General features: G+C 50.9%; 1 protein-coding gene across 1 annotated transcript in view; it reads right to left on the reverse strand.

The window, feature by feature from the left end:
- Positions 1-10581, reverse strand: part of KCNIP1 (potassium voltage-gated channel interacting protein 1) — a 399998-nt gene extending 389417 nt beyond the window's left edge. Inside the window, exon 1 of the mRNA XM_008061094.1 lies at positions 10146-10581. Within this exon, the coding sequence (XP_008059285.1) occupies positions 10146-10233 (88 nt within the window). The 5' untranslated portion in view covers positions 10234-10581. The remainder of the gene's footprint in view (positions 1-10145) is intronic.
- Between the last annotated feature and the right edge of the window lie 580 nt (positions 10582-11161).

Consider the following 11161-nt stretch of genomic DNA (forward strand, 5'->3'; position numbering starts at 1 on the left):
AAACACCATCACATTGGGGATTATGGCTTTGACATATGATTTTTCTTTTTTAGATTAGAAAATATAGTTTATTTAAAAAGTAAATTAGAGAGAGAAGGAGGAGACTCCTCTCCCCAAGGTAGGGAAGGGAGCCAAAGCCTGGAAACATGGAGATGGCCATAGTTCAAAGAGCACATGGCCACACCACCGTCTAGTAAGGCAATGGCCGACATATGAATTTTTAGGAGACTTAATTCAGTCCATAGCAGCAGACAGTGATGATGCTGAGGAATTAGCCCGGGAGTGCTCCTTTAGCACGTGGTTTTTTAAAGTCCCAGTTCTGGCTTTGTGATGTTGAAGTTATTCAGCCTCTCCAAACCTCTGATTCAGAATAAAAGCAGGTAAATCACAGAGACAGGACTGGATTGAAGTGGGGGTCCTTACAGAAAATAAGTAGCACCCAGTGGACGGTGGCAATGAGCATTCCTTTTATGCTTCCTGTTGAGCTTGGAATGACAGCCAGTGTTCCTGGCCTCCTGAGGCACTGGTAGAGTTAATCTGCATGAGCTGTTCTGCAATCCAATATGCCTTGTGGCTTAGAGGCATCCCAGGCTCCAAGACAGCCGGCTCCAAGCTGATGTTTGCAGATACCAAGCAGCAAGCCTGGGCTTGGCCCAACCTGCCAAGCACAGATGGTTTGAAAATGTCACCCAACTGGCCAGGGTTAATCAAAAGATTACAGAAAGAAAATTGAATGGCCTAACCCCAGCCTCTCAGACAAGAAACCCAGAATCACACCTCCCTACCTGACTCCTGCCCAACTTTGGGCCTCAGCTTCTAGCCAACTTCATTCCAGCAAGAATGAAAATGGCCAGATTAGAAACACAACAGGAAACACTCTCTGGGTTGTGTTTCCTTTACCCCCATCCTTGCAGTCTTGTAAGGGGGACCTTCCTCATACGTTTTGTTGTTTGGCTGTGGATATGTGTTTTGTTGTGTGGGGTGTGGACTGGGGAGCTCAGGCCTCAGAGGGCATTCTCCTGAATCGAGCTTCTTCAATTATAACCAGGGCCCTTCACCCTGGTTTCTGGAGTAAGAGTGTGTGTTGACTCTTGGCCAAACTGGGAAGGAATCAGTTTTGTCTTTGTTGGCTTCTTACATTGGATCTGATTTTTAGGAATAGAAGGAGTTTAATGGGGGCAGGGTAGGGAAGGGTTAAATACAGGATTTGGAGACAAACAGCTTGGGCTCCCAATCCTGGCTCTGCTCCATGCTGGCTGTGACTCCTTTCTCGGTCTTTGTATCTGTAAATGGGGTTTATTAGAATTCTCCATCTTCGAGAATTCTTGTGTGCATTAAATAAAATGGTGAGTGTGGAATGTTTAGGCATTGTTGGGCACACAGCAGATGCTGTCCGTTCTGCCATGATTTATTATTCAATCTTTAATTTCTAAAGTCATAAGAGACCTTTGAAATTAGCAGCTCCATTTTAGAGATGAAAAAACTGAGGCTCAGAGGCAGGAAGGCATTTGCTTAGTGCAATGGACTGAGGGTTTGTGTACCACTATTCATAGACTGAAATCCCAACACCAGTGTGATGGTATTTAAAGGCGGGGCCCTCAGGAGGTGATTAGTCCTGAAGGTGGGGCCCTCTTGAAGGGGATTAGTGCTCTTATCGGAAGAGGTCAGAGAGCTCCCTCATGCTTTCCTCCCTGTGAGAATATAGCAAGAAGACAAGCCAGGTGCTGTGACCAACACCTCTAAACTCAGCACTTTGGTAGTCAGAAGTGAGAGGATTGCCTGAGCAGGGGTTCGAGACAAGCCTGGGAAACTTGGCAAGACTTAACCTCTAAAATAAAATTAAAAAATAGTTGGACATGGTGATGTGTGCCTCTAGTTCTGGCTACTTGGAAGGCTGAGATGTAAGGATCACCTGAACCTAGCAGGTCAAGTTGTGGTAGCTGTGAGTGTGCCACTGCCCTACAGCTTGGGTGACAGAATGAGACTCCACTCAAAAAAGAAAAAGAAGAAAATATAGCAAGAAAGCAGTGTCTGTTAACCAGGAAGAGGGCCTTTGCCAGAGCCTGGCCTTGGTGGCACCCAATCCCAGACTTCCCTCCTCCAGCACTGTGAGAAATACATTTCTGTTGTGTAAGAGCCACCCAGTCCATGGTATTGTGTTCCAGCAGCCTGAATGGACTAAGACAGCAAGCAAATGTGAGGATCTGGATTCAGACCCATATCTGGCTCTGAAGTGTTTGTTTGATGCATCCCTGAGAACACCAAACAGAATCTTGGTGGTTTTAGCGAGAGGACCAAAGCTGGCTTTGTGTTTGTGGTCCTCCCACCCCACCATCATGGAGGAGGAAAGCTCTCTTCTGCTTCAGACTAAAGATTTGTGAGCAGCAGCGGGAGGGCGGTCTCTGTGATGGGAAGGGACCTCTTTGGGGCCTTCTTCTGGAGTTCTGGCTCCCCCTCCTCCACATCCTCTCCCCAAAAGTCCCTCTCCTCAGCAACCTGCCCATCTGTGGGGTTCTCCCTCTTGCCTTTCCAGTTGGGCACAGATGGACACTGGGGAGGACCCCGGGCCTCAGCGGAGTCCTCGGCCGGCGGCAGTGAATGGGTCGCATGGGCCTGCTGACAAGAGGAACCCCCAGGCAGAGCACCAGGGAACAGAATGAGAATGGGTACCAGGCCTGTGGTCTCACTAGCACTGATCCCATCTTATCCAGGTTGCTGTAGCTGGTGACTGCCATCGAACTCCATCACAGAAATTCAGAGCAGGGAGATGGGAGTGGGAGGCTTCAGAACCCACCTGACAGAGACCAGACCCCCCAAAAAGGAATGCAGCCACAAGGCTGGATGCTGCCAGGCAGGGAATGTGTCCAGTAATCATTTATTCAACACCCAGCAACTGTAGGTGCTTGAGGCTCTGTTGGCAATTCCCACGTGTGAGTGCTTTCTGAGGCTCCCAGTCTCATGGGAGTAGATGGCCAATAAACCCACACACAACCAAATAACTAAATAAAAAGGATAACTTCAGTTGTTGACATTTTGAACTATAGACCTTGTCATCGAGAGTGACTAGGGGCAGGGGGACAATGGTGAAGCAGCAGCACATCTAGGCAGGAGCAGGGAGGAGGACATGCTGCAAAGAGCCTGAGCCTTGTGTCCCCTGGCTACTCGTCCAAGGTTGAATCACATGAGAAGAGAAGGGCGGTGAGCTTGATTTTAACTGGGCAGCTGTTATGAGCCAGGTACTCCACCTGTCACATGCCTCATCTCATTCAGTCTCCAGTAGCTCTATGTGGTGGGGATCACTGGCCCCATGTAGGGGAGGACACAGACTCAAGAAAGGGAAGGGTTTGCCCAAGCCTGTCCTGAGAGGAATAGCAGGATTTGAACCCAGGTCTCTTGGGCTCTGGAGCTGTGCATTCTCTCCCTGTACTTGCTTCTTGCCATGGCTACTTCACTTCATCATCTCCATCCTTGGAAGCAACAGCGCTCAGGGTCTTGGGACCTGGGGTCTGAGAGCAAGGTGACCCAAGAATGGTTCTGTCACCCTAAGGATACTGGGGGAAATGGGGGTTGCTGTGGCATGGCAGGGGACCTCTGGGCCTCAAAAGGCTGATTAAGACCTGACTTGATCCTCTCCTTCCTGGTGCCATGGTATTGAGACCTGAAGTGCCCTCCTGTTTGGCAGAGGGGCCCATTTCCAGAGACTTTTAATTTGGAACAAACTAGCCGCTCCCCCGTGGTCTTGAAGTTAATAGGATGTCTATGCAGCAGAGCCAGGATAAGCAGCCCTGAACAAATTATTCCTGTGTGGCACCAGGGTTATCTAGGAGATAGGCTGGGAGGCCCCAGGGAGGGGCAGTCCTAGTGGGTGGCTGGTAGTCTCACCTTCTCTACCCACTGCTGTAGGACTGTGGAGACCCCAGAAGATACTTGAACTCCTGAAATGGATCAGGGAGTGCTGGGTCTGCCACTGAGGGGTGAGGACAGTGAGACTAGCAGGCTGGGATGAGGCCATTGGGTGTTGGCAGAACCAAGGTGAGCACGTTCTCCACCAGGGCAGGCTCCAGTCTGGGGCTGAAGAAACATGAAGGGACCTAGAAGCACCTGGGGGAATGGAGCTTTCTGCCTGCGACAGGGCGCAGATGCTCAGAGGTTCCAGGAAGTGGGTCTGTTGTAAAGTGACCCTAGTGCTTGTTTGTCCTGCACTATCTGACAGTGAGTTAGCCGGGACTTGGGTGGTGGGAACTTTCTCTTCCCCCGGCAACAGGGAGTATTCAGCTGGAGCTTTTCATGGGAAGGTGGCGCCCTCCTTTTGGTAGCAGGCATTACAACATCTTGCAAGTCCCAAGACCCCCAGCGTGGAGGCCGGTGCTTTCCCAGACAATTCTAGTAAACAGCTACGATACCTCAATTCCTGACTGTCTAATGTTCGAAACCTTGTGTATTTCCCCAGGGACAAGACCACTTGTCACACTCGCGCTACAAGAAGGGAGAGCCATGGAAGAGGGGCTCTCACAGACATGGAGCTCACTCAGTGACTGGCAGGTGCCCTGGCCCTGCATGACTGTCCAAGAAAGCACTGGCATGGCCACCTTGCTGACCTTGACCTTGGACTGTTCCCTTTCCCCATAACCAAGGACATGCCACCTTAAGGAATTTGTCACAATCCTTTGCAATTCAAAAGTGGCTGCTCTGATGAGACACACTGGGACAAAACCACCATCAAAATTAGTGGGAACCTTGGGGGGGCTCTATGTGGGTGCCACCCAGCCAGTTGGTGGCGGGGTAAGGGGTAATGCAGGCAGGGCCTTCTCTAGGCCTGTGAGTGCAGAGGACAGAGCCTAGTCTTGTCCCCAGTAGGACCTGGCTTCTAATTCCAGCTCTGCCACTCACCAGCTGGGCCAGCTGGCTTAGCTAAACATTAGTTTCCACATCTGCTCAAATGGTGACTGCCATCCCTACATTCAGGGTGAGACAAGATGAGGCGAGGAAGGTTCCTAGGACACATGCTTTAAGGGGGACATGCCCTCAGCTCCCTGCAAGAGCAGACTCCGCATTTGCCCTGCAAGCTGTTGAGCTGTCTCCCTGACTTGAATTACCCTCATTCGATTATAAAACAACCTCTTGCGTTTGCTTTGATTACCATCTCCAATTAAGAGAGGGGAGCCTTGGCTTGGGGAGGTTGTGCTACAGACTCAACCTCATACAGCTGGCAGACGGCCGGGACTCTGGCCCAGCAGGCCTGAAGGCAGAGACCGTCCCCAGGTCCAAGGTCAGTCTCTTGACCAGGAGTGGGAGGATGCAAGAGGAACAACATGTTTCTGATGGGGGTGGTGGCTGAGGAGGGAACTCCAAGGCTCTGTCCTTGAGATAGATCTTATCTAATCACACACCCCCCACCCCTATCCTCATGGGTGGCCTGGAGAACCCTAGAAGCTCTTCAGGATTGGAGTTCTCCCTCCCTTACTTCAGCTTTGTATTCTGTGCCTGGGGTAACATATGCAGAAGAAGATGGTTTGAAAACTCCCAGGCCAGAATGGAGGCTGCACAATTTCTGACCCTCACTGACAGCCGCCAGGAAGACTGTGATGGGCCTGGGGACAGGCTGTGAAGAAAAAGAAAGAGATGGGTTCCCCAGATCCTTGTTTCTCCAGGAATCCTAGCCAGGGGCTGGGCTGTTACTAAGTTAAACAGCAGGCAAGGGACTGGCTCTAGGAATCACGCTTTTAACGCCTTATAAGGAATCAGGTGAGGGAGAGGGCACCAGGCAGGCCCTGAAGAAGGCGAGTTCAGCAGCAGGGAAGCAGGGGTCTAAAGCTACCCAGCAACTGAGGGACAGGGCCATATGCTCTCTCAGTGATCTCCAGGTGCCGCTCAGGGTCTGTGCCTAGTGTTAAGCAATGAGAGGGAGAGAGTCCCCGTCCTGAGGATCCTAACCACTGTGAGCACCAGCTAATAACCACAGTCACATTCACCAATGAATATGCAGGGAGCTATATCTACACAATTTCATTTCATCCTATGAGAAGAGTTTTATGATTCCGTTTTATAGATTAGGAAACTGAGGCCCCAGAGGCGAGGAACCCAGCCTGAGTCTTTCCAGCCTGTTTGGAGTGTCCAAGGATGTCCCAGTCTAGCAACCAATTGTGCTTCGTACATCATTTGTAGTTGGCATTTTTTAAATGCAAAATAGTTTTTTTTTAATTTGGGAGAAATCAACTATGCAAAATAAATAAAAATAAAGCTGGAGGAGAGGGAGTGGGGTGCAGAAGCCAACCTGCCCAGCCTTGTGGAACACTTCATTGCCCTTCCTAGACACTAAGCAAGCTCAGGCAGAGTTTTAGTGCTTTACGTGCCCGGAGGCTCACCCCCTGGCTGCAGCCTCTGTTGCAGCTGAACAGAATTCTGTGAGCATTTACTGAGCGCCTGTGTGACAGGGCTGTGAAATGCTTCCTGGAAAGCTCTTGCATCAGGGTCCTCTCAGGCCGGTGTGGCATCTGTGCCATGCTGTGCTGTTCCGTTCACTTAACACCACTGGTGAAGCACCGACCCCATACTGGGCACTGTACTGGCTCTGGCTATAGTGGGAAAGAATGCACATGGTCTTGCCCTCTTAGGGCTTAAGTCTAGTGGAAAAGATTCCTCTAGCAAACAACATGTTCCTAAAAGGAACACAGATCACAATTAAGATCAGAGTCAATGAGGTGTAGGTGCAGGGGAGTTAGAGCAGTTGGCCACTACCAGCACCTTCGACTCACGGCAAAGAGGATTGCTGGCATGGGGGGAGGTCGCCAAGAATCAGACACAGCCAGGACAGAGAGGGTGACTTGGGCCTTCCTTTTGCCCCAGGTGTTCCCAAGGCTGGTGAGAAAAAATAAGTTGCCCCCAATACCAACAGTCTGGTCCAACAGACTCTTTGTGTTCCTCAGTCATGCAAGGAACAAAGAAAGATCCAACTCCCAAGGGTTGGATTACTGCAAATCTAGAACTCAGTGCAATGAATAATGAATAAGTGAAATTGAATTAAAACCAGAAATCATTAAGCAATCATTATGTGTCCATGCAGGGTCAAATCGAAATCCACCTGGGGAGGCCTACACATTGGGAAGCTTTTTTCTAGATCTTCTCTGAAGATCTTTTTCAGCTTCCCTGGCTTGGCCCTGCTCCCATGCTCTCCATTTACTTAACAAATATTTAGCAAACACCTGGGTTGGGCAGAACACCAGCTACTCAGCATGTGCCTGGCACGGAGGCAGGGCTGTGTACACACTTGGTGCTTTCTGCAGGGCCGAGAAAGAGGGTGCAGACACTGTTAAAATGTGATCCTGCCCTGGTGCCTTCCCTGGGCTGCCTGTCTCCCTGGTTGCAGAAAACCTGGTACTAAAGCAGGTCAGAAGACGGCCAGGCAGCCACTTGGTCCCCAGCGCTGGTCCCCACAGAGTCACTTCTGTGTCACATGGATCTCAGACTCTGGGATTCTGAGCAGAAAGCCAGGCTGTCCCGCCCTGCAGCTGGTTTCTCTGCAGAGACCGACACTCCGATGCTGCTCCCTCTGCCGGCGCTGACCTCCTGCCACCTGCCAAGCCTTGCCTCTCCTCCCCGTCATGGCTTGATTGCCAATGTTTGGAGGGGCACCAGATCTGTCCCAAATGTCCCTTCTCTGTGCTCGTTGGCCCCCCTGCTTCTCAGTCTGATGTCCAAGGGTATTGGTGTGCTAGGTCTGTGTCCCCCACCAGATTGCACATTTCTTGATGGAGGGCTTGTGCCTAGCTCATTCGGGTGTCTATTGTCTCGCATTGAGTGTAGCACAGAGTAGGTGCCCAGTAAAGTTGAGCAGATGAACATAGGCACATATGCAGAAGAAAATACCTTCATGCTGTTTAATACAAATGGCCATGTACCCCCCATCTCTCTGTCTCTTTGTCTCTCTGTCTCTCTTTGTCGATATCTCTCTGCCCTTCTCTCTCTCTCTCTGTCTTCTTTGTCTGTCTGTCTCTCTTTCTGTTTCTTTCTTTCTTTTTCTTTCTGTTTCTTTCTTTCTTTTTCTTTCTTTCTTTCTTTCTTTTTCTTTCTTTCTTTCTTTCTTTCTTTTTCTTTCTTTCTTTCTCTTTCTTTCTTTCTTTTTCTTTCTTTCTCTGTTTCTCTCCCTGTCTCTCTTTCTGTGTCTGTCCATCTCTCTCTCTCTCTCTTTCTCTCTCAATCTTTTGCACACTCTTTCCCCTACTGACTCATTTTTTGTACACCCCTCTTGTTGCATAATGTTCTCCTGTGATCTCACCCCCCTTGATGCTGTCTGTACAGACCCACCTGAGGAGATTAGATGAAAGAGTTTCTGACCCTGGCCCTGCAGGGGGATGGGTCTGGGTCCCACTCTGCAGACCTATGCCCTTCCCAGCCCTGAGTCCTCCCTCACATCTGGTCCCTGTCACACATTTTATAAAGGGATCCCATGTCCCCATCCCTTGGATCTGCACAACAGTGCTAGGGAGGTTGATAGCCAGGAGGTAAAGGACTCATTTTACAGATTAGGAAACATACTCAGAAAGGCTATGACTTGCCCAGGTAGAAAGTCAGAATTGAGACCTATGATTCCTCAGTCTGGGCCAAAGTTCTTTCTGCTGCACTTCTGGAGAGGTTGCTGCCCCTTACCATCACTCCTTGAGGTCCTGGTATCTGTGACTAGAAAAGAACCCTCCATTTGTCCATGAGCAGTGAATGGAGGAACTTTGTGAAAACTCCCAACCCCTCTGCTTTTTCCTCTCCAGGAAATAAAGCCACTGAGAACTGTGATGGCTACATCCCCCTTACCTCCTGTTCATCTGACTCCTGGTCTCCAATAATTCTGCCAGACATCCTGACCTCCTTGGATGCCCACCCTGGGTGCCTTGGGAGGGACAGTGTCCTATTTCAGAAGGGTAGTAAGGAAATGACAGGAAGGTCATAAAGCCTGAGGAAGGAGACAAGGAAAATCTCCCCACTCCCCCAGCCACACACGCCATATGACGTATACCAGGCCAAACCTGCTAGGCAGCAGGAATCCAAGTCCTGTCCTGAGAGCTGGCTACACATGGCCTTTCCCTTCTCTCATTGCTATTTTTCAAAATCCTGATCAGATCAAGGGTTTGTGGACTTTCTTTCCTGAATATTCTGCCTGCTACTTCCAGTACCTTCCCCCACCCTCACCCCCCACCCAAAGGCTTTTTCTTCCTGAGAGAGGGCATGAATATTTAAAGACAGTTTTTCAGCTAGTGGAACCACGTCATGAGGCTGCTTTCCCTTTACATTATCTCCAGAAAGTTTGCCAGAGTCTCTGTGAGTGCCTTGCCCTCCCCGGTACAGAGTATAAAAGGGGTTTGAGCGAGAGGGATGGGCCCTGAGGAGTCAGCCTTCCTTCTGCCGGGGCTACAGGGCCGTCAGCCTCAGCTCGGGCTGAATGATGTACTTGTAGTCCTAGTTCTGTTCCACAACCCCCTTTCTGGGCTGCTCGGAGAGTTATTCCTGCAAACCTCTTGCCACTCCAGTTCTAGGAGAAGTAGAAAAGCTGGGCATCGACACAGGCATGAGAAGTAGAGAAACAGGGACCCAGGAAAGCAATACGATGAACAAGTTCCCAGAAACAGGAACCCAGAAATCCAGGAGAGAAAGCTCTTGGCGCATGAGACACAGACCTGATCCGGATTCTGAATTCACCAGGCACCGCGGATTCCAGCCCTGTTGCCACCTCCCGCCGGCCCTTCAGGCATCTCTGCTCTGCAAAATTACTCACAACCCACTGCATCAAATCTCTCTTTTATCAACAAAACACAATGCTCCGCGGATAACTTCTTGAAACTCCAGTCACACCGAGCCGCTTCCAGTGCTCTAGGAAGGGTTCTGTCCCTCTGCCTCCTCTAACCAATCAGCCACACACCACCAACTCCATTTCCAAAGTTCCAGACAATTACAGCCGGCTGAGCTTGCTGGCGGGGTGCCTGCCTGCTCAGAGACAGGACCCAGGTTGTCAGCAACCTCAAATCCCAGCTGCCGACTTCCCCCAGTGTCCTCCGAGACCTGGACACACTGGAATGGCCACGCTCACCGTACCAAGACAATGCGACTAGCCGGGCCACATCAAGACAGAAAACAAGGGTCGAGGCCAGTCTCCCTACCTTTGCTGAGGGTCCCGGTGATGAGCTTGAAGATGGTCTGTGCAAATTTCACAAAGCCAAGCTTGCATCTTCTGGAGCAGCTGCTCATGGTGGCAGAGGGAAGGCTGACTCTACGTCAGTGCCTGGAAGGGATGGCACCCACCTTGTGTGCCCCCTGGAACCCCAAGAGATGGATGCACCCCTGAAGCTGGACTTGGGAACAGCACAGCTGCCTCTGCAGCGAGTCCAGCTTCTGCATCCAGAGAGCCTGCAGGGCAAACCCTCCCTCCCTCCACCCCCTCCTGCTGTCCACTTAAGTCCTCCCCACGGGAGGACCTCAGGATGTCGGGGCAGGACAGTACTGCCGGGGCACAAGGCACTCCGAGGGAACGAGGGGAGAGAGGATGAGCAGAGCAGGAGGGAGGAGCTGGAGCGCTCCGGCTCTGCCGACTGTCTTGCATGGCAGCGGTAATGTAGCAATTAATACCCGAGTCAGGAGGGAGGGGAATGCTACACAGAAAACACTCAGCCCCACGGCCTCCCACGCTCACTCTCCTTCCCGGTTAAGCTGATAGATCAATTATCTGTGCCTTGATCGGGATCTGGGAGAACTCCCTGCAGAGCAGGAAGCTGCTTAACAGAAAGTTTGCAGGCAGCCTCGGAGAAGTGGGCTGAGTGGGGAGCCCCTGGGAGCTGGCCTGTGCATATGGGACACACAAACAGCCTGTGCAGCCTGTCCAGTAACCCTGACACCAGCAGCAGGTGCAACCTGCCTCCCTGATTCTGAATAGACAATGCCTGTGACCACTTCCCGGCTCCAGACGCCCTGGACTCAAAATGAACTGCTCTATTCCAGCCTCTAGCCCTGCAGCACAGGCATGTGCTCTCTCATCAGGATAGGAAAGATGCAATTAGGGTTTTTCTTGATTAAGATAGTGTTTCTCAGTGATGCCATAAAGGAATGACCGAGATTCAAACAACTTGACTACAGTGCAGTACTCTTCACAGGGGGCCTGCAAGGCATTATGCAAAGGTGA

The sequence above is a fragment of the Carlito syrichta genome, unplaced genomic scaffold, assembly GCF_000164805.1.
Source record: "Carlito syrichta isolate Samal-C Ts95f unplaced genomic scaffold, Tarsius_syrichta-2.0.1 Scaffold93688, whole genome shotgun sequence".
Lineage (NCBI taxonomy): Eukaryota > Metazoa > Chordata > Mammalia > Primates > Tarsiidae > Carlito > Carlito syrichta.